Source organism: Lotus japonicus, chromosome 5 (assembly GCF_012489685.1).
Source record: "Lotus japonicus ecotype B-129 chromosome 5, LjGifu_v1.2".
NCBI classification, from domain to species: Eukaryota; Viridiplantae; Streptophyta; class Magnoliopsida; order Fabales; family Fabaceae; genus Lotus; species Lotus japonicus.
In genome coordinates, this window is record NC_080045.1 from 51,758,685 (window position 1) to 51,782,534 (window position 23,850).

The 23,850-nt window shown below is 37.3% G+C and overlaps 2 protein-coding genes across 2 annotated transcripts; both read right to left on the reverse strand.

The window, feature by feature from the left end:
* Positions 1–1,662: 1,662 nt before the first annotated feature.
* Positions 1,663–4,850, reverse strand: LOC130719745 (uncharacterized). The gene is made up of 3 exons (XM_057570354.1): positions 3,892–4,850; positions 2,865–3,679; positions 1,663–2,687 (listed from the first exon to the last, which is right to left on the reverse strand). Exons 1-3 carry the CDS (start codon positions 4,848–4,850, stop codon positions 1,663–1,665), a joined length of 2,799 nt encoding a protein of 932 aa, XP_057426337.1.
* A 4,985-nt stretch (positions 4,851–9,835) lies between these two features.
* On the reverse strand, positions 9,836–11,569 carry LOC130719746 (uncharacterized). The gene has a single exon (XM_057570355.1). It carries the CDS (start codon positions 11,567–11,569, stop codon positions 9,836–9,838), a length of 1,734 nt encoding a protein of 577 aa, XP_057426338.1.
* Between the last annotated feature and the right edge of the window lie 12,281 nt (positions 11,570–23,850).

Sequence of the window (23,850 nt, forward strand, 5' to 3'; positions counted from 1 at the left end):
AATTCGCATGATTAGTTTTCTTCATCTCTACTTCTGGCTTAGGTTTGCTTAATTCCTTAGGTTCACGAATTAGAAGATGATGTATGTTCGCTTAGTTCATATTAGGGCGTAAAGGATTCTTAATCGCTTAGTTTAGGAATCTGTGAATTAGTTATCGCTTAGTTAATTAATTCTCACGAACTAGGAAACTAATAACAAGAATTGATCTTTATATACCCGTGATTGAGCAGCGATATACTGAACAAAGGGATTCGTCCGTCTTTAATTGATCATATTAATCTTTGTTTACTTTCTGCTAATCTTTTGAACTGAATCACAAACCCCCCCCCCCAGTGTGTGTGCGTTCTTAATACTGAGTCTTTGTTGAAACGATAATCCTTGAGAAACGACCTAGGAGTCACTTCCTAGTTACTACAGTTTTCTAAATTAATTATTTGTATCGGGTACGGCCTCGATCAACTTCTAAACAAAATGAAGTGGCAGGGAGAAAAAAATAGAACTAGTTACGGTAAGAAGCATGTTGCACTGCAATAATTAGCCAAGAGTTTTTTGGTTGAATTAGTGACTTGTCAAAAGCGTTTGTGATTAAACTCAAGAAGAAGCTAGAGGGAAAAAACCAAAGCTCGTGTGACTCACTTAAAAGTCTTTGACAAGGTTTCTTATGCACATGTTCATGATCAGCTTAGAAAGAAGCTTGATGACATGGTAGAAAAGTTGGTGTACAAGAAAAAGCGCTACCCAAATGTAGAGGTAGATCGCATCAAACCATTAGTAGAAAAAGTGTGACATTGATTATTTTGAAGCTTATGCTCATGTTGCTAGAATGCTAGAATGGATATTATACGATTATGGAACTAATACTAGTTAGAATTAATTGGATACACATAGATGTTAGGACCCCATTGCAAGGTATGGGACTTGAGTCCCACATTGGAAGTATGAGATTCTAATGTGGGATTTATAAGGCCTTGGGCTCTCCAACTACAACAGTTAGCTTTTGTGGTGTGGTTCTCCCAAGGTTCTTATTAATGGTATCAGAGCCTTCCACCATGTCTCTGAGCTGCAAACGAGCGGCGCGGGTGGTTACAAAAACATCGACTTCAGGCGGTACCTCCTCAATCCACACCAAACCGGCGTATGAGGCGACATTCCTGGCCAAAAAGTCTGCAACAACATTGCCTGAACGGCGAACAAAGACAACAGACACGAAATCTAAAGAACGACACAACTGAAAGCAATCACTAAAAATAGTAGCTAAGTAGTTCCTCCCGTCCGGAGGCTTCTTCCACATTTGAAAGAGAGTGAGACAATCTGTTTCAAAGCAAACCCGTCTGAACCCAAGGTTAATAGCCAACTCAATCGCCCACCGGAAGGCTAAGGCCTCAGCCTCCACCACTGTAGAGGGCCGCTCCACAACCTCCGCCGCAGCAGCAAGGACTAACCCGTCATGATTCCTGGCCACCATCCCCATGCCAGAAACCGCATATGCTTTCCAAGATCCATCAAAATTAACCTTGAAGACTCCCTGCGGTGGTCGCCTCCAAATCGCGTCACGCACCGGCCATGAAGATCACGAACCACCATCGAAGTATCCACCTGCGACATCGAAGCTGCCCGCTGGATTGCAACCTCACAACGGAAGGGAACCTCCTGGAAGATGAGCTAGTTACGAGCTTCCCATAACGCATAGGAGGCCGTTTGCCAGCTCGCCACGGCATCACTATCAGCATCCACCAAGAACTGTAATAGAAAATCTGTAACAGTGAAAAAATTATCCAAACGCAAAGCAAGCGGGTGAGCAAACCAAAAACATTTAGAAACTGGACAGTGCAACCAAAGATGGCTTACAGTTTCCGACTCATAGCCACATAGAGGGCAAGATGGATCAATGTTCACACCTTTCCGCCATAAAGAATCCCGGACCAGAAGGAGTGAACAGAAAACACGCCAAGCAAGATCTTTGCACCTCGAGAGGGCTGTTGTCTTCCAAAAACTTTGCCAAAGCTTTGCAGGCAAGGGAGACGTCGCCATGGAAGCCGACGTGGTAGTCTGCGCCTCATGGTCTCTAATAAAAGAGTAACCTAACTTAGAAGAATATAAACCATCAGGAGCACCTGGCCAAAAGAGAGAGTCATTCACACCTCCATGCATAGACAATGGAAGGGACGTAATTTGCAAAGCAGTGTTAGGACAAAAAACATGTTCAACAAGTTCTCTATTCCATTCTTTCCCTGAGTTTAACAACAGGTCAGAAACGTAAGTAATATTCAAATCCAACAAGAGATCCTCACTATAAATAATAGGAGTCCCATGTGGTAACCAATTGTCATGGCGGACATCAACCATTTGGCCATTGCCAATTTTCCACCGAGCGCCCGTTTCAAAAGTCCACTTTGTACTCCATATACTAGACCAAGCATAGCTCGGAAGCCAACCTTTCTTAGCCTTGAGCATGGACCCATGCGGGAAATACACTCCCTTAAAAATTTGAGCAAACAGGGATTCAGGGTGGGAATAAATCCTCCACCAGTTCTTGGCTACAAGAGCCATATTGAAAGCATGAAGATCCCTGAAGCCAAGTCCACCATCACACTTGGAGCGGCAAAGCTTACTCCAACTAGACCAATGAATACCCCTCTTGGACACATTTCCTCCCCAATAAAACCTGGAAATCATACTCTCAAGCTCTGCACAAAGACCATTAGGAAGCATAAAACAAGACATAATATATGAAGGGATAGCCTGAGCTACAGATTTAATTAGCACTTCCCTCCCTGACCTAGAAAGAGATCCCTCTTTCTACCCCTTGAGCTTTTTCCAAACACGGTCCTTAACAAACTGAAAAATCTGAGATTTTGACTTACCAAAAATAGTTGGTAAACCCAAGTATCTGTCAAAGCTTTCCACTGCCTTTACTCCCAACAACTGTTTAAGCTCATAAAGACGGTTCTGAGGCACATTTCGGCTAACTAAAAGCATTGACTTGTCCAGATTAATCATTTGTCTGGAAGCACGCTCATAGGTGGTCAAAATGGTTTTCACCACTTCCGCCTCCTGATTAGTGGCTTTAGCAAAAATGATACCGTCATCTGCAAATAGAAGGTGAGAAAAAACAGGTGCATATTTCGCAATTTTAATACCATGTAAGGAAGAAACATATATAGACCTCTGGATAAGCGCAGAGAAGACCTCCCCACAAAGGATAAATAGATATGGGGATAAAGGGTCACCCTGACGCAAACCTCTCAAGGGTGAGAAAACCGGTTGAGGGTTACCATTCAGCATAATAGAGAAGTCTACAGAAGACACACAGTTCATAATAAGGGTCACCCAATGCGTGGGAAATCCCATACTAGACAACACTGCTTGCAAAAAATTCCACTCAACTCTGTCATATGCTTTTGACATATCGAGTTTGAGGGCCATCATGCCATTCCAGCCTGTGATTTTCTTCTTCATATAGTGAAAGCACTCATGTGCAATCAAAGCATTATCTGTGATCAAACGACCAGGCACAAATGCACTCTGAGAGTTGCTAATCAGATCAGGTAAAATCAGTTTCAGACGATTAGCAATAGTTTTTGTAATAATTTTAAAAAGCACGTTACATAGACTTATAGGTCTATATTGTGCCGCATGCAAAGGTTCCTTGATCTTAGGAATCAAAACCAACAGAGTTCTATTTATTGAATCAGGCACATGTAAATCATTTAGAACTCGCAAACAGTAGTGGGAGACCTCATCCCCAATAATATGCCAATATTTTTGGTAAAAGAGAGCTGGAAAACCATCCATACCTGGAGCTTTAGTGGGATGCATCTGAAAGACTGCCTCCTCCACCTCCTCCTTCGAGAATGGATCCGCAAGAGTAACTAAATGGCTCTGAGTCACCTTACCGCCACCAAGGACGTCACCTCTTCAATGCCAGATGGGTTGGAGGATGTAAATAGGCTCTCAAAGTACTCCCTTAGGACCTGTGAGATTTGTGCATCATCCTCTACCTCTCGACCACCACTATCTGTTATAACCTCAATGAGGTTCCACTTCCGTCGCTGAGATGCCTTTTGATGGAAGAACCTAGTATTACGGTCCCCATGTTTTAACCAATTTGCCCTCGATCTTTGGCTCCACCATATCTCCTCTCTTTCAAGAAGGACATCAAGCTCTCGCTCTGCCTCTCTCATCTCACGCAATATCCCTTCCGTCTTAGGTTTCCGCTGTAGGTTTTGAAGACGGACCTTAAGATCAGAGATCTTCTTTGGTATGTCCCCAAACTTCTGCTTACCCCAAGAACCAAGGGCTACACTGACCGCCTCAAATTTACCATGGAGGTCATCACCAGACCAGGTCCTACTCCAGGCTTCAGCTACCACTTCAGAACACTCATCACCGCTTTGAAGCCAAAGCTCCTCAAAACGAAAGAGCTTGGTCCTTGCCAGTTCTCTATGACCCCTGCGAGAAGAGCAAGTCAAGACAATAGGACAATGGTCAGATTTGTAATTAATAAAGTGGCGGACTTTAGTGACTGGCCACATGCAACTCCAATCTGAGTTTGCAAGTGCAAAGTCCAACCGTTCTTCAACCGTGTTAGGTGCTTCTCGCATATTCGACCAAGTGAATCTGTAACCTGAAAAACCAACATCATGAAAGTCACATTCATTACAGGCCTGGTTAGCAACCTGCAAACGTCCCATATCGGGCACATCACCACCAAGCTTATCAGCTGGGGAAATTATATCATTAAAGTCACCAATGCAAAGCCAAGGCATAGGATGGGGAGGCTTAGCACGACGGACTAGGTCCCAAGTCCGAGCTTTATACCTCTCCTCTGGAAAGCCATAGACCGCCATAATCTGCATCACATCTGAAGTAACAGGGTGAGTAATATTGAACAAAATATGATTGAGAGAAGCATGGACTTCAATACAAATAAATAATTCTCGTGAGATTGAAATTTGTTCTTTGAGTAACGTTCATATTTTCCTCCCATAGTATCTAAACTTTAATAAGACAATTTATTTTATTTGCCAACAAATAGAAAATAAACAGAAATAAGATGAAAAATAAATTGAGAACTCGAGGTTCTCTTACTGTCTTACACATATTTTTTCTTTTTATTTTATCAACGCACATTTCACTTTTTTTTTCCAACAATATATTCTATCAATATTGGAAATTCCTGTTCTATGCCACTTTTGGGCCTAGCTATTTCCTTAAAAAAATTGTTTGGTTTTGGGGCATTTTTTGGCCTAGCTAGCTATTTCTGCTTAATATATGTCCATGTTAAACGGACAAAGTCTTTGCCTCAATATATATATATTTATTGAGAAAACCCATTTATTCTCACTAGTATTTCAGATAGTTCTATGCAAAAAGACTTGTCTGCTAGGGTTTGAAGAAAGCTAGCCGCCGCCGCCACCCCTCCCCTCCCCCCACTTTGGGGGGCTCCTTCTCCTTCATTGAGGTTTCTCCAGCTCTTGGTAGGTAGTTTTCTCTCACAGTAGTGGGTTCCCTTCCACATTAGGTGGATTTGCTACCCAATAAGTGAGTATTTTTTTTCTTCTTCTCTTTTAGCTTAGTTTCCCATTTCTGTTACCATCCTCTCCGCCCACCTCCACCCACCGGTCGCCGTCGTCGCACCGTTCTGTAGTCTTTGTGCCTCTACCGTCGTTTCTGTGTCTCCACCACCGCATGTGCCTCCACCGCTTCCTTTGTCGCTGTCATCTCCATCTGTTGCTAGCTTTGTTCTGAAGACCACAACCACCTTTGTTTTCTAAAGCTTCTTCTTGTTGTTGCCTCTGGTGCCACGACCATTACCTCCACCACCATCCACCAACTGCGGCTTCCATCGTTCATTACAATATCTTGGTCTCATCCTTTCTTTCCTCCAGATCTGGTTTGCTACGGGGCTTGCCCCTGTCTTAAAGGTGTTGAACACCAGTGTTGATGATAGCCTTGTAGCAGAGATTGCTGACGGCAGAGCTGGCAAGGTATAAGAAGTGACATTTAAAGCTATGAATATCAAATTTTCACTTTTGTTTGCAGCAGATCTACTTTGGAATTGAGCTATAGAGTAGGGCTGAGAAAAAATATCCAATCCAACCCATACCCGATAAAACCGAATCAATTTTCATCATTACGGGTGGATCGGGTCGGATTTCGGTTTGTTTCAGGGTGAAAAAACAGGTGGAAACGGTTGTTGGCGGTTGGTATCGGGTGAGAAATATTCAAACCATCGGAACTCATACCGACCCGAGGTGTTAATTTATTTGTTTTCACGTGATGAACCAGCCTTACAAGTTACAATTGTCACACTAGGATGTGATTAATCAGTGTGATAGACTTGACTACTTGAGAGCCTTACACGTGACTGCTGCAAGCTACACAATACACAATACTATTTTTTTAATGCTTTATGTGCATAGTACACCTAGCTTTTTTTTTGCAGCAAGCTACTCACAACATAATAGCTTCTTCTTTTTGTCATACTAGGCTCCCTACTCACAACAGCTTCTTCTTACTGTCATACAAGGCTCACGTGACTTAAAAAAGAAATAAGGAGGTATGAGAAATAAAACAAATACTCTCATAGTCATCAGTTCATCACTTTATCTTCTTCATATCAATTTTTGATTGTCCTTCTCTTGCTCTCCTTCTCCAGCCACGCTGTCACCGTGCCACTTCGGTCCACCGCCATTCTTTTCCCTCTCCCCCTTCCTCTTCATGTCCGCACCCATTCTGCTCTCAACAACTCTATTTTCCCCCTTGCCTCATCTAGGGAACACCATTGTTAATCATCATTGAACAAAAAACCATGCAAGATGAGAGCTTTACCGTCTCTAATGGTGGAGACACTGCAACGACCGCCGCTAACTTGTCTTGGTCATGGAACACAACCTCTCCCCCAAGCTCTACAATACCCGTTCTAATCGACCTGTACAACCCGCTCATCAATTCAACCCGCACCCGAGATATCCGAGGCTTCCAACGGTCAGAAATGGTTTGATATATGCTTGATTCAAACCTGTCAAAAACTTATATGTTTCACCCGAGCCCGCCCGAAACCGACCTGTGCTCAGCCCTACTATAGAGTCACCGCCATCCCCTTCCACCATTGTAACTGTTTCGCAACCCTGGATAGGGTTTTGGGACCCTGAAAGCTAGGGTTTGTCGGGCCCAATCTTAATGGCCTCAGTTCTATTGGGCATGTTTCTCGGGTTATACTTACAAGATGGTTTATGGGCTGAGCTTAGTGTTTTGGGCTTGTGTTTTTGCAAGTAGTTGTTACTAACCTCCAAGTTTCTAACTTTGGTTTAGGTGTAGATAGGAGTCATGGGCTCAAGTGTAAGAAACTGATTTGCAATTCTCTGTGGGCTTGCCCAACCAGTTGTACTACCCTCTAGGGTTATGGGCCTGGCCCATGTTATCAATGAAATGTATACCTTTGACCAAAAACCAAAGCTCAAGTTTTTTTATAGACTAATCTTAGTTGTTAATTGTTAGTAAATTAGTTCTTTCACCAGGGTTTATGCCCTGGCCCTTCACCCTTCAATACCCTTCATTTTCCTTAGCTCACCTAGTGAGCTACCCATCCAACCCACCTCATAGCTCAAGTAATTAATTGGCAAAAAAAAAGCTCAAGTAAATAAAAGAAGCTAGAGGGACATCCAAAACAAAAAACCGACAAAACAATTTGACAAAAAATGGTAAACTAATTATTTTCATGAGCAACAATTCCTTGAACAAAAGAGACTAAAAACTTCAGGTGTGTTTGATTATGTTTTTTTTAAAATTTATTTTACTTCAATTCCAAGGCATAATTCAATCAAGTTGGTGATTGCATTGGTAGCTCAACATTCATGGCTTATTTCCATTAAAATGTTAAACATATTTCTTGTAAGGAGAATCGAGACAAAATGTATTTATCGATCAATCTCCTAGTCATGTGGAATTTGGAAATGAGCATAAAGCGTATAAGCTAAAGAAGGCTTCACATGGATTAAAGCAAACCTCACGGGCATGGTAAAATTGTTTAGAAACTTATTTTTTTAAGAATGATTTTAAAAACTCCTTATAAACATACTTCTCCTAAACGTGTATGGAGAATTGAGAGAAGATTATTTATCGATCATCCTCACAGTCACATGGAATTTGGAAATGAGCATATTTGTTCAAGTAACACATCTTCTCTCCCTTCTTTTCTCGATGGCGATCATCAGGGTGAAGTGACGACGACGACAGCAAGGGCTACTGGCCTCTTTCTCCTCGCGATGGCGATCATCAGGGTGAAGTCAGAGGAGGGAGATTCAACCATTTTCAGGTGGCGGTTGTCACTGGAAAGCACCTCTATCGGCGACGTATAGCAGAGGACGGTGGAGGTGTCACCTCTTCATCTCCTTCGCCCCGCAGCTCAAATATATGGCCGAAAAATCACCTTTGAAATTCTAGTTCCCATATGGCATATGTTCTACGCGATGCTTAGGCAATTGCTATGACAATCGAATAACAGTAAACAATAAAAGCATAAAATAAACAAAGCACAACACCAAAGTTGTTAACCGAGTTCGGTGAAACTTCACCTACGTCTGGAGGGTTTGCACCCAAATAAAGGAAATCAACTATCTCAAGATTTAGGAACTACAGACACTCGTGAACACCACGGCTCATAGTTCTCTTCCTAATCTACCCAGTGTATTTCTACTTAGTATATCGACCTAAGTATGAGAGACACTCTCAGTTTCTCTCAACCACTGCCACAGTGATTGATAAGAACAACAACAATCAGAGTTTTAACACCCAAGAACACAGAACACAATCTTGCCTTATAGAATCAACGAGCAAGGTTTGTTTACAATGAACACAAGGACTAGCACAAATAACAACTCTAAAACACTTTATTTATTTCTATCAAAAGCTTCAGTAGTATTCACGTTTTAGGTCTGCAATATATATAAGCTTCAGCAGCCACACTAGGGTTTTCAGAGGCTGAATCAGTAGTCCAACAGCAACAAATCAAAACGCAATCTTCCATAAATTTTGATTGCGTTTACAAGTCAATCACCATTAATACAATAGGAACCAATCTTCAATCAGAGATTGTTCCAACAAATAAACCAACCCACCTTAAATAACCAGAATACAACTACCTAAACCGTAAGTAACCACAATAAAATCTTCACCAGATTTCCAGGGCACACATAAGCACTCCAAGTCATGGACTGATGTCCTGTGCTACACAAAGGCAGATGTCACAGCATCTGCTTCGACATCAGGTTGTTTTGGACAAAATGCAAGACAACCAAAAGTAACAACAATCTCCCCCTTTGTCAAATTTTGTCTAAAACAGCTTGAGTAAATTAGAAGATACACATACCTCCCCCTTAGCAGCGGAACTCCCCCTCAAATAGTGCAGCCCACAACACACAAACAACTAGCACATCCTTGACAGGTTCTTGATGCTCACAACACAGTAAAATAACTAGCAAGTAACTAGTAACAAACACATGCTAACTAACAGTAGCAACAACTTGGAGAACAACACAAACACACTTGTCTTCCATAGAAACAAACAATACACAACTTAGTCTTGAATTCTTGAGTGTAGGTTTCAGATTAGTACATACCAAATCACTAGCTACTCCCCATTTTTTAACACAAATTTGGCAAAGGGTGCTCAAATACAGTCAAACCAAAAACAAACAAATAGCAGTAAGATGCACAAATTCCTAATCATCAGAAATGGATTCCTCTCCAGTTTCTTCTTCATTCTCATCAGATCTTCCTCTTCATCAGTACTTGCATCTGCAGCAGCAGCATTGGCAGCACTTTGCTCACCCTATTGGTCCTCTTCCTCTTGAAGCTTGAGCAACAACTCATCCACCTTGACCTTCCTTGCAGTGCTTGCAGTGATAGTCTCCTGAAGAGCCTTAGAAACAGCCTGCAATTCATCAATAATGGCCCTCCTTCCGGACTTACTCACTGGAACAGATGCAAATGTCTTGTTGGATGGCACATCAATGTCTGGGACATGAGGCCCATAAAAGAAACGATGGTCCAAGGTGATAGGAGAACCTTTGGGCATAGCCTCCTCATCATCCCTGACTATCTTGGGGTGTTGTTGCAGAATGATCTCTGTGATCAGAGATGGAAAATAGATAGGCAACTTCACAGCACATGTCTCTGCATGCTTCAAGGTCTGTTCAAAAACAAAATTACCAAAATCAACAGGAACCATAGTACCAATCTTGTAAATTAACCTGGCAAGAGTGGCAGAGATAGCAGAGGTATGTTGGGTAGGAACCCAATTCACAGCACCAATCCTGTTAAGGATTGCATATTTCACACTAAGATTGCAAGTGGACAACAGCTTCTTCTTAGGCCATTTCTGTACTTGCCCTGCAGTGAGTTCCTTGGCAACCACATCCAATGATGGTTCTTCATCAGTAACTGCAGTAGCACTTCTTCCAAGTGCTTTGTTGATCACATCAGGGGAAAACTTCACACATTTTTCCCTAACATACACCTTCCTGTATTCATCACTCTCAGGAAGTCCCACTTCCACAGACAAATTTACCACAAATTCCTTCACAAGCCTCTCAAAACATCTACCAACTTGTAGAACTGTTTTAATCAGGCCAGCCTTCTCAATGAGTGCCATAACCTCCTTGCACTCAAGAACATCAGATCCAACCTCCCTTTCAGTGGCAAGTCTCCTTTGATAAACATACTTCCACTTGAGAGCATTTTCTTCAGAATGGAAGGAGACATTATCAAGAGGGGCAGCAGGAACATTCTTGGGGATGCGCCTTCCAGCAAATTTCTTCATTTCAGCAAGCACGATGTCTGGGACATCTGCTTCAACATCTGAGTCAGACTCAGAAACAATAACAGGGGCCTTCTTCTTCTTCTCACTCATGCTTTTCTCAGCTGTTGCTTTGCCTTTCCCTTTCAGATCCTTCTTCTTAGACTTAGGGGTAGTAGGAGAAGGCTTGGTCTTCTTCTGAGGAACAGAAGGGGCTTCACTTGCAGTAGTCCTTCTTTTTCTTTTCAAACGTGCACCAACACTTTCTGGAAGTGTCTCAAATAAAGGAACATCATCATCATCAGAATCATCGCCATCAGAGTTGTTCTGAACAAGGACCTGGATTGGTTCATCAGAATGGGTTTCCTTAGAGGATACAGACCCTTTATCACCCTTCTTGGAGGATGAAGGAGTTTCAGTGGAGACGGTCTCTTCAGCAATCACATCCTCAACATCAGGATTTTCTGGAATTGGGTTTTCTTGAGAAACATTGGTGTCCTGAGGGGCAGATGCCTCAGCATCGGGCACAACATCACGATCGGAACCCATGAGGGTTTCTTCCTCATTGATGTTTGCAGGAGCATCATGAAAGGGTTCTTCTTCTTCATCAGAGGTGACATCTTCAAGAAGCACATGCGAGGAACTAACACCATGAGATTTTGATTTGTAATACTTCCTTGCTGGTGTTCTCGCCTTCTTCCTCGATTGAGATAGGGATTTCTCAGTCTTGGATGAAGTGGATTTTGAAGACCCACTTTTCAAACCCATAAAGAAAAGGGAATAACAATGGCAGTTAGAATTGAAGAGTAGGTATTTCTTACAAGAGGAGAGCGAAAGAGAGAAGAAGGGAAAGTAGATGTGTTACTTTGAAGCTTTCATATGCATTTCGACCATCTGGTGTTTAGAGCTAAAAGAGGGGAGGAACTCTGTGTTCATAAATTTGTGTGGATGATACATCATAGCAAAAGAAAAGAAAATAAATATTAAACAATCTTACAGAAAGGATAAAATCTCTCACTCGAGAGAGCGGAAAACCTCCTCAAGAAGAAGCTTCCTTTGAAGGGAAGAAGATGATGGAGTTGGCTTTTAGGGTTAGGTATAGGTGAAGAATTGGGAGGTAGTGATGATGAGGACTCCAGTGAGAGGAAATTTATATAGAAGGGAGCGAGAGAAGTTGTGAGCGCTGATTGGTCCAAATGAGGGTTGCACGGATCCCTAAATATTTTTATGATGTTTTGATGTGAACCTTTGGATGAATGCTTATCTACGGTCAAGAATGCACGTTAGCTGAGACACTTGGATTGAGCGATAAGTTGATAACTATTAAGTTGTTGGGTTGACGTGGTTTCAATTGGGCTATTTATTTGGATTACTAGCATATAATAATATGCAATTAATATAGTTAATGTTTTCTCAAAAAAGTGATTTTAATTTTTTTTAGGTTAAATTTATGTTTCTGGGTACTGGTCCAAATGAAGGTCGCAGGGATCCCTGAATATGTTTACAATGTTTTGATGTGAACCTTTGGATAAATGCTTATCTATGGTCATGAATGCAAGTTAGCTGAGACACTTGGATTGAGCGATAACTATTAAGTTGTTTGGCTGACGTGGTTTTGATTGGGATATTTATTTGCATTAGTATATATCAATATGAAAATAATATAATTAATATTTTCCTTAAAAAAAAGTAATTTTATTTGCATTACTAGTATATATCATGAAGGCACGTTAGCTGAGACACTTGGATTGAGCGATAAGTTGATAACTATTAAGTTGTTGGGCTGACGTGGTTTCGATTGGGCTATTTATTTGGATTACTAGCATATAATAATATGCAATTAATATAGTTAATGTTTTCTCAAAAAAGTGATTTTAATTTTTTTTAGGTTAAATTTATGTTTCTGGGTACTGGTCCAAATGAAGGTCGCAGGGATCCCTGAATATGTTTACAATGTTTTGATGTGAACCTTTGGATAAATGCTTATCTACGGTCATGAATGCAAGTTAGCTGAGACACTTGGATTGAGCGATAACTATTAAGTTGTTTGGCTGACGTGGTTTTGATTGGGATATTTATTTGCATTACTAGTATATATCAATATGAAAATAATATAATTAATATTTTCCTTAAAAAAAGTAATTTTAAATATTTTTTGAGTTAAGTATATATTTCTAGTAAGTGGTATATAGACCTACATAAGAATGGTCCCTAAATAAAATCGAAACAAATTTTGTTTGACTTAAAATGGTTTCACTGACGTCCTAATGCATATTTTACCTTTTTATTTATTAATAACCAGTCCACGTAGGCGATCACATACACTTTTTACATTTATTTTGGTCCTAACAAAATTTTTCGATCAAATTTAGTCCTTCTCTCTTTCATTGTAATCTCAAAACCCATCACCACTGTCACCTTCAGCGAAGAAAAGTTGTAAAAATCAAAATTAATGTCATGTGTGGATGTTGACAGGGAAAGGGCATATCAGATAAACATGATTGCCTGCGCAAGAAATGTAGTTGCTCACTGAGTATGAAAGGTCAATTTACTAATTTAGTTACTCCTAGAAATATCTATATTTAGAGTAAAATACATTAACCTTCAAGTAATAGTTGCATGACAATGTGTTTTGTGTCTTTGGAGCTCATGAGGTATTGGAACCTCTGGAGCCAAACAAGAAAATAATAGTATTTGTTGTTATTAGTTGATCATCCATATCATAACGAGGAATGACAATGGAGTAGGGCGAGGCGGAGAGTGCATTCCTGCTCCCTGTCCCACACCCTTATATGTCTCCACAGTTTACCAACAAGATTTAGCACAATTGATAACGCAGTTGAAAATTGAATAAACAAACATTAATCATGTTAGCCTAATGCAACAAATTTGGTCCACAAGCGAACCTTGAGCAATAAACGTTTTTTTTTTGTAGCTATTTCATTATGTTGGTTTCTTGTTGATGAGTGATGATTTATTGACACCTCATTTTCTCTTCTGTCTAATTTTCACTGTTTTTTTTATATTTCTCTATGCATTTCCTATCATATCACCTATCAAATCACTTATTTCTCTTTCTTTTCTTTCTATTTTATCATGGTGGGAGTGTAAAAATTATGTGAACTAACTATTAAGTTCAAACGCTATTCATATCGTTTATCATATTTTAAACTATAAAAATTTCAAGGATATAAATGTAACGGTTAAAAATTTCATATGAGTTGAATATCACGAAATATCACTGAGTCCATGTGATACGCAATCTGAAAGTATATGGTATGTCCGAAGTAATATAAAAGTTTGTAGAACCACATAGATTGGGGAATAGAACAAGGAAAAGTAAAAACAATTTATAATTTAGTTGGTTGGTTGGTATAGAACTTGGAGTACTGGCAAGATGGTTCATGGGCTAGGCTTGTGTTTTTGCAAGTAGTTGGTATTAACCTCCTAGTTTAAAACTTTGGGTTAGGTGTAGATAGGAGTCATGGGCTCAAGTGTAAGAAACTGATTTGCAATTCTCTGTGGGCTTGCCCAACCAGTAGTACTACCCTCTAGGGTTATGGGTCTGGCCCATGTTACCAATGAAATGTTTACCTTTAACAAAAAAAAATGCTCAAGTTTTTTTATAGGCAAATGTTAGTTGTTAATTGTTAGTAAATTAGTTCTTTCACCAGGGTTTGAACCCTGACCCTGCACCCTTCAATACCCTTCATTTCCCTTAGCTCACCAAGTGAGGGTGAGCTACCCATCCAACCCGTCTCATAGCTCAAGTAATTAATTGAAAAAAAAATCAAGTAAATAAAAGAAGCTAGAGGGACATCCAAAACAAAAACCGACAAAACAATTTGACAAAAAATGGTAAATTAATTATTTTCTTGAGCAATAATTCTTTGAAAAAAAAAAGACTAAAAACTTCAGGTGTGTTTGATTATGTTTTTTTAATTTATTTTACTTCAATTCCAAGGCATAATCCAATCAGGTTGGTGATTGCATTGGTAGCTGATGAGCAATATTTTACCCATTTTATATAGCCTTAATTTGTCATTATTAATGATTATTCGTAATTAATTGACCTTGCTTGACAGAGATTTCTATTATTTGGTCTAATTACGTTTATTCTTATTTTCAGGTTTTATTTGACATCAAGGGCATTTTGGAGAATTGCGGAATTGAAGATTTGATTGTGCTGGAGTGAAGATTGTATTTTAGGAAATATTAGGATTTAATTTCGGAATAAATTAAGTTTGATATCTTTCAGATTCAAACTTATTTAGGTTGTTATTTTAAAACTCTATCTTTAGGATTTGTTAGGATTTGATTTTGATATCTTTTAGGATTTGATTTTGATTTTGATTAGGATTTGTGATCTCAGCTCCTATTTAAGGAAACAAGGACCTTTTGCCTTCTACATTATTAATATATGCAATTTCGAATTTCAGTAATTATTAGAGTTCTTCTAGGGTTTATGCTTTTAATCCCTATTCTCTTCTCCAATATAATTGTTGAATTCGCCCCATCCATGGAAGGCTAATTTCCTTCGAACGAATTCCTTTGCAAAGTATATCGCGCTCTTGAGGTATAGTGCTTAATAGACTTCGCATGATTAGTTTTCTTCATCTCTACTTCTGGCTAGGGTTTGCTTAATTCCTTAGGTTCACGAATTAGAAGATGATGTATGTTCGCTTAGTTCATATTAGGGCGTAAAGGATTCTTAATCGCTTAGTTTAGGAATCTGTGAATTAGTTATCGCTTAGTTAATTAATTCTCACGAACTAGGAAACTAATAACAAGAATTGATCTTTAGATACCCGTGATTGAGCAGCGATATACTGAACAAAGGGATTCGTCCGTCTTTACTTATTATACTAATCTTTGTTTACTTTCTGCTAATCTTTTGAACTGAATCACAACCCCCCCAGTGTGTGTGCGTTTAGGGTTCTTAATATTGAATCTGTGCCGAACGATAATCCTTGGGAAACGACCTAGGAGTCACTTCCTAGTTACTACAGTTTTATAAATTAATTATTTGTATCGGGTACGGCCTCGATCAGTAGCTCAACATTCATGGTTTATTTCCATTAAAATGTGAAACAGATTTCTTGTAAGGAGATTCGAGAGAAAATGTATTTATCGATTAATCTCATAGTCATGTGGAATTTGAAAATAAGCATAAAGTGTATAAGCTACAGAAGGCTTCACATATTTTAAAGCAAACCTCATGGGCTTGGTAAAATTGTATAGAACTTATTTTTTTAAGAATGATTTTAAAAACTACTTATAAACATACTTCTCCTAAATCTCGTGTATGGAGAATTGAGAGAATATTATTTATCGATCAACCTCACAGTCACGTGGAATTCTGAAATGAACATATTTGTTCAAGTAACACATCTTCTTTGAAATGAGCATATTTGTTCAAGTAACACATCTTCTTCCCTTTCTTCTCTCTTTCGCTCCCCTCTGGCAAGCAATATCTACGCTTCAATTTTAATTGAAATTGTTATTCCCTTTTCTTTTGAATAGTTTTCAACCCTCAATTCATCGCTACCCTCGTAGCAAACCCTAACTCCACAATTAGGTTTATGTATTTTTCCACTTTTTTCTTCTGCGGAATCGTTGTCATGGCTAAGAGCTCATTCAAGATGGAACACCCACTTGGTTCGATCCTCTCTTTAGTGCCTTAAGGTGATTTTTGGGTCAAAGATTCGAGCTCCAGGGCGAAGGAGATGAAGAAAGGCTACACCTCTGCTGTCCTTTGCTATACGTTGCCACCAGAGGCAATTTTTTGCGACAACCGCAGCCTGCAAATGGTCGTATCTCCCTCCTCCGACCTTTGTTGACCAAGAAACCACCACCATGATGATCACCGTCGCGAGGAGAAAGAGGCATAGTGGCTGTTTTTGTCGTCGTCGACACTCCGCCGCGGACGGCCCTCTCCGCTCGTATTCCCTGGCAACCTCCTTCTTAAGAAAGGAATGTACTTTCTTGAAGATATTCCTCCCCTCTCTTTGAATCCAAGACCTGAACAAAGAAAGGAGCCACTGGACGCCCTCGCATGCATCTCAGATACAAATCCAAGTTCCACCCTCCTCTATGATTGCACCCCCCTAGGATCCAACCCTCTACTTCACCGTCGAAGCAGCCGTTGGATGCCCTCTCGTGTCTTCACGTTCATAACCTCTAGGTTGATTGAGCCTTGAGATATCTTATTTGAATGTGGGCAAAGTTGTGGTTGTGGACATGATTTTTGCAATAGAGTTTCTCACAAGGACTTACAATACTGACTTGAGGTTCATGGTACAATTACTAAAGGATGGGCCATTAAAACATGGGACTTCATTCCAAAACAGGTGTCCACAAATGTGTGTGCATTTCTGGCACGCACATGCGTGCAAGTACTGACAACTTCGTCCTCTTTTCGTAAAATGGCTTGTGTGGATTCGTTAATTGTAGGACCGATTTGAAAGTTTGATATGTTATTCACAACACATAGATCTACAATCTGACCGGCCGGATCTTCAAGAAAATATTTGTGCTATGAGAACCATCGCACGAAATACACATCTCTTCAACTTCCATCAACTCAAGTTCTAGTCTTTAATGTACTTAAGGGCCTTCATGAGCTTTCATTCCCATCAATATGAATCTGAAACCTTTCTTCAGCCATAAACATCCCCTTCAATGTGACTTTGAAACATTTCTTCAGCCATAAACTTCATCACCTTTTGATCTTTATCATCAAAGAAAGATTCCCAAACACTCCATCATGAGAATGAATTAGAGTTGCACACTTAATACACTCATCAAAGCCCACTTGTAACAACAAACACTCAATTATGCACATAAAGCTTACAAGAATTCAGACCATGTTCACCTCATAGAACATTTCCGACAATGCCGTCAATTCCTTTAACATGCTAGATCAATGACTACAATGCAAAAAGACCCAACCTAAGGTTTAAACGTGCAATAAACTACTAACAGGGATTGAAATGCTAATAGTGATCCTGAAAATATACAATGGCATAACTAAGCCTTAAAACACTAAATGAGACTCAAAAAGATTAAAAAAAGGACTAAAGAAAAAGATAAAATATAGCAAAAACATCATATAAATTTATGTTATCACCATGCCATCTACTGTCTGATGATATATGGAAAATCAAAGCTACAAGATAGTCTACATAAGAGAAGAATGATGGAAGCTACAAGGCAGTCTGCAGATGAGGAGAAAAATAAATGCAAGTCAAATCTACAAGATTTTCTGGCCAAAAGAAGAAGCTAAATTTTATTGGTCAAATCTTATCGTGACCAATGAAAGTATGTCCAGAGAATACGCCTCATTTCATTTTTCAAATTGCAAAATATTTCTGACACTCTTGGAGAAGAAGTCAAGTGCAAAAGAATCTCGCAACTCTCCACAAAGCACATTGACCAAGAGAACAAGAACACTATGACTAATCGTCCATGCCTACATTGTTCTGTCCGAGCCAAGCAATACATATACAAAACATTTCAATCCCTGAGAAGAAGTTCTAATTGATTGGTCAACTCATATCATTTGATTCCTTCTGACCAATGGAAAGAAAACAGAAAGATCGTCTAAGGAAAGAAGCCTATTGAATGAAGAAAATTGTAGTGTCTAGAGAATGAGCTCTACCTTCAAATTGGAAAAGATCTCATAATATCTTTATGAAGAAGCCTTAAAGCAAGATCATGTGATATGACAAGGCACAATGTACAAAGTGCAAGGAAAAAGGTGTCACTATTAAATTACCATATCTTCACACCAACACACAGAAGCATAGATCAATGCTACATATCATCTGATAGACTACATTCCTTTGATAAAAGGTTTTCATCAAACAGTACCATGCATTTAATGCACCTGACACAATTACCATTTGATCCAACTAGTAGAAAATACGTGACGTACAACCTTCAACAGCTATTATCTTTATCTCACAGAAGATCCTGAAGTATAAAGAGCAAGATCTGAAGACGTTGCAAGTAGCTTTTTCAAGCTCATACACAAAAGGCTTATCCACTTCGTCTGCTTTAGAAAGAGAGAACCTTTCTTAAGAGTCACATCTTTTTACCTTATTCTCTCCAGAATCAGAACATAAAGTTGATCTTAAGAGTCACATCTTTTTACCTTATTCTCTCAAGAATCAGAACATAAAGTTGATCTTTAGAGTCAATCTCATACCACATACTTTATAGTTCATAGTTCATAGTTCATGTGCTTAGAAATTTTCTACTATCTCTGTTGTAAGAAGAGTTTCTTGTAGAAGAAAACTATCATGAATAAGTTTGTCTAGGAGAAGTCCTGAGAATAAAAAGCCAAGGATTAGACGTAACCTCATCGTCTAGGGGTGAACCAAGATAAAAAGCATGTGTCTCTACTGTTTATTATTATTCTTGTTTATCCGCTGCACCAAACGATTACGAAAAAGTTTTAAAACTAATAATCGTTTGAAAAACCAAAGTTTTAAATGGCTCAATTTAAACCCCCTTTTTTTTATGTTATTTCATTAAATCTCACTAACTATTATTTCTTGTTGATGGGAGAAGACAAGGGCCAGTGATCCATAAAATCTCGAAAGCTCACTAGCACATTACTCCCTCTGTTCCAAAATAACTGACATTATTTCTAGCTGAATTTTGTTCCTAATTATCTGTCACTTTACAAAGTTCAGGAGAGCATTAATTATATTTTACCAATTGCACCATTCATTTATTAATGGTAGAAAACTTGAAAAGTTGGAATTAATAAGAGAGATAAATGTTATAATAGGAAGTTACATAGTAATTTTAATAAAATAAGAACATTAATTATTATTTCTTAATACTTGTGCAACAATCTTAAAGTGTCAGTTATATAGGAATGGAGGGAGTAAAAGGTTTTAACAAACTAAGAAATAAAATTGCAATACACCAAAATAACACTTTTTATATTGCTCCTTTATAGCTATTTTTTAAAATCGCTAGAGGTGCTTTATAGCGGTTAAAATTAAAACCACAATAAATGGAACCCCATTTACGGCGGTTAAGAGAAAGAAAATTAATAATTCCAAGGAGAGCATGTCCATTCAATTAAAGATGATAGATATGGGTCTAATATCTTAATGATTGATATGGGTCTAATATCTTATGTTATAGGTATTTAAGTGAAGCGGAAATATGAGATAATTTTATTTCACAAAAGAGATATACCCTCCGGTCACATATATAAGAAAAAAAAAACATTTTAGGTTCATTCATTTAATAAATGTATCTAGTCATTAATAATATCTAGATACATTCATTGAATGAATGAATCAAAAATGTATTTTTTGCTTATATATGTAACCGGAGGGTGTACGCAACAAATATTTTATTTTGAAAAAGTTTAAAGTGCAATCCTACAAGCTAATGTTGATTTCAGTAGAATAAAGGTATAAATTAGAAAGAAAAAGTGGTGGTGATCTTGTTAGCTCAGCTGATTTTAGTGAGAAGCCACAAGTACTAGACAACCACAAGACCTAACAATCTAACATAGTTTACGTGTTGAGCTCATTAAAAGACAATTCCATTAGCAGGCAACAAAGCGGATTTTAAAATATATCTTAATAATATATAAGGTTTATCCATTAAAGTGGGTCATATTGCTTTATAATTTCCAAATGTCAGCATTCTATTGGTTGTTTTCATTGAATTTACACATGACTATTGCTGATTGGTCTAAATCTTTTAATTTGGATTGGTCGAAATTAATTAGTCCATACATTAATAAATAAATAAATAAATAAATCAAACATTAAATAGAAACGTTACAAATTATTCCACGCGGTTTTATTAAAATTAAATTCGTCCACGTTAGAATTGGAAAATTTGGACTAATGACGTAAATTTGAGAAGTAAATGCCACAAATTAAGTCTGTGTGGCTTATTCTTACTGGACTACATTGTTTAATTTTCATTGGTTGACATTAATGAGTCCATCAATTAATAAATTAATAAAAAAATTAATCTTAATAATATATAAAGCTCATCCACCAAAGTGGGTCATATTGTTATTGTTATTTAAATGACACATGTATTTTATTGATTGGCTCTTTCTCACTATTTTCCACATGTGCCTCTTTCATTGGTTCATATTCTTTACACAATTAATTAAATGCACAATTAATTGATTAAATGAAAAGGTTTTTTATTGAAACTAATTAAATGAAAAGGTTGACCCATATAGATTCTGCAATTAATAAATATTATATTCAAATTAAGTAAGAAACAACCATTATCAAGGAATTGGTTATTCTTCTGGAATGAAGCTCGAGAATATCTTACTATATTCAGAATTTCAAATTTTATAATACTATATTCAAATTTTAAAATCAAACTATTAATTAATAATTCAAATCAAACCTTTTACATTTAAATAATCATTTATACAAAATCAATATCAATTATCAATATCAATATCAATATCAATATCAATATCAATATCAATATCAATCAATCAATATATATTAGAAAAGAATAACTTCTATCATGCTGATTTAGTGACGTGTCATTCTCACGTTAATTCTTAGTGACGTGTCATTATCACGTTAATTCTTAGTGACGTGTCATTCTCACGTTAATTCTCATAAAAAAAAATTCCACGTGTCATTCTCATGTTAATTCTCATAAAAAAATACAATTTTAAATTTTAGATTTGATTAGGATTTAGGTTGTTTATTTCTTGATTTTATCTTAATTTATTTTTGATTTATTTTTATGGTATTAATAATTTTTTATGGTATTTTTATTGAATTTTCAGATTTTTAATTAATTCAGGATTTTATGAGTTTTTATTGTGATTTGCTAGATTTTGATTGTTTTTATCTATATTTATTTATTACCTTTTTAAATTTTAGATTTGATTAGGACTTAGGTCGTTTATTTCATGATTTTATCTTAATTTATCTTATTATTTATTTTTAGAGTATTAATTAATTTTTACGGTATTTTTATTGAATTTTCGGATTTTTAATTAATTCAGGATTTTATGAGTTTTTATTGTGATTTGCTAGATTTTTGTAGTTTTTATCTATCTTTATTTACTACATTTTTTAATTTTAGATTTGGTTTAAAAGATTTGTCCTAATTATCTAAGATTTACCTAGATTACTCATTACTAAATTTATTTCATCATGATTTAAATAGGTTATTAATATGTTTAATTATTTTGGGGAATTAAAGCAGTTATTATTTGATGGATACGGGGAAGATTATAATATTTGATTTGATTGGTTTCCAAATGTTAAAGAAAATGAAAGATTTTAATAATCATTCCAGAAATAAGAAATTATTATAGAAAAAAATGGAGAAAGAGGAATTGGAAAGAAGGGATAAGAGGAGAGAGAGCAGCGAATTGAGAGGGGGGGAGGGACAATTAATGGGGAAAGAGGAAAAATATATAGGGAACCTGAAAATTTAAAATGTCAGATGAGAGAAAAGAGAGAGGAATGAAATTGGGTGAGAAAAATAGACAATTAAGGGAGAATTAATTGGGAAAGAGGAGAGCACATATTAGGAACAACTTAAAAAAAAACATAAATAACTTACAATTTAAAAAAAACAAACTAAAAACGAACTCACATAATCACGTTCATGATTAATTGATGTATCAAATATAATAGACATATTCCCCGTGCAACGCACGGGAAAAAAAACACTAGTTTGTATTCAAAATATTTACCTAGCCAACGTGGAATTCAGATAGTGAATAAAATAAAATAATTTAATAAATTAAAATTTGAATTAAATTCTTAATCAATTTTGAATTATTCTCCAATGGAACATCCAGCTATCCTGAATCTCTAGGGATGCCAATAACTCTGCAGATTGGATCGCAGGCAAAGCCTCGTGCTTACCAGTGTCGGGTTTGGTACTTTTGAATTCCCCATCACATGAGCTAGAAGTCTTGATGTTAAAAGACTCTTTAGCAGTTTCTTAGTTTTTTGTTGTTCTTTTGCTAATTTTCCAATGTACCAAAAAAAAATTATTGTAACAATTAGTAATTAGTTATCTATTCAATCATATACTTTTCCTGTATTAAATTTCAAAATCAAACTATTAACAATTCAAATAACATGGTCATAAGCAAGTGAAAAGTCCTATTGGTTCTCGATTTTTTCTGTAAAAATAGCATGGTCACAAGCAAGTGAAAATTCCTATTAATTTATTTTATAAATGTTATATTCACATGCTACTTTTGTAAAAAAATATATATAAAATTCACATGCTACTTAATTTTTTGAATTTGTTAATTAGGTTATTTATATTTTAAAATTTACGGTGAGAATAATAACATATATTTTGAATTTCATAGCCAAGAGATTTGAACTCTTACTACTATATCAAATTTTCTTAATATCCTACTTGTGTTATTCACAACTAGAATAAGTGCATTTTTTTTTTTACAAAGGAAGATTGAAAACGAAACTACACTACACTATCAGCATACAATGTAGTCAAGACATGCAATGGAGGTTGTCTCCAAATACGGTGAGTTGAACCATCTCTCACTGCTTGCCTAGCTAGGGAGTCCGCCGCCGTGTTTCGGTCGCGACTGATTAGATATAACCGCACGTTCCAGTCCCGGTGGAGTAGCCCTCTTAACCTCATATAGTTTTTTTTTTTTTGGTGCCCTTCTCCCAATGGGAAGAAACATCCCTTCCCTGCTGCATGACCTCCACAGCTTCCCTGCAATCTGACTTGCAAAGGACAACTCTGTGCCCAAGGCTCCAAGCATGGAGGAGCCCGTGTTCCATTGCTAGAAGCTCTGCAAGGAACGAGGTGCCCATCCCCATACTTACAGATACCCCGGAGATCCAATTCGAGTTTGAGTCCTGAATGAAAGCACCATATGTTTATTTAGCAAAAACAAAATTAATTCAAGCATGTCAAAATATCAATCGAACAAGACCAATTAAAACACATTCATCTCAAAATAAATTTTGATGATGAAATTATTTAGATGATAAAAATCAAAATGATGATGATTGAGAAAGGATGCATAA

Bases quoted from the DNA above. Each gene is read 5' to 3' on its own strand.
- LOC130719746 (XM_057570355.1), bottom strand. From the start codon at position 11,569: ATGGGTTTGAAAAGTGGGTCTTCAAAATCCACTTCATCCAAGACTGAG.
- LOC130719745 (XM_057570354.1), bottom strand. From the start codon at position 4,850: ATGGCGGTCTATGGCTTTCCAGAGGAGAGGTATAAAGCTCGGACTTGG. The intron at 3,680-3,891 runs GTGACTCAGAGC...TTCAATAAATAG, and splicing joins ACGTCCTTGGTGGCGGTAAG to AACTCTGTTGGTTTTGATTC. The intron at 2,688-2,864 runs GTAAGTCAAAAT...GTCTTTGTGCAG, and splicing joins GGGTTTACCAACTATTTTTG to AGCTTGAGAGTATGATTTCC.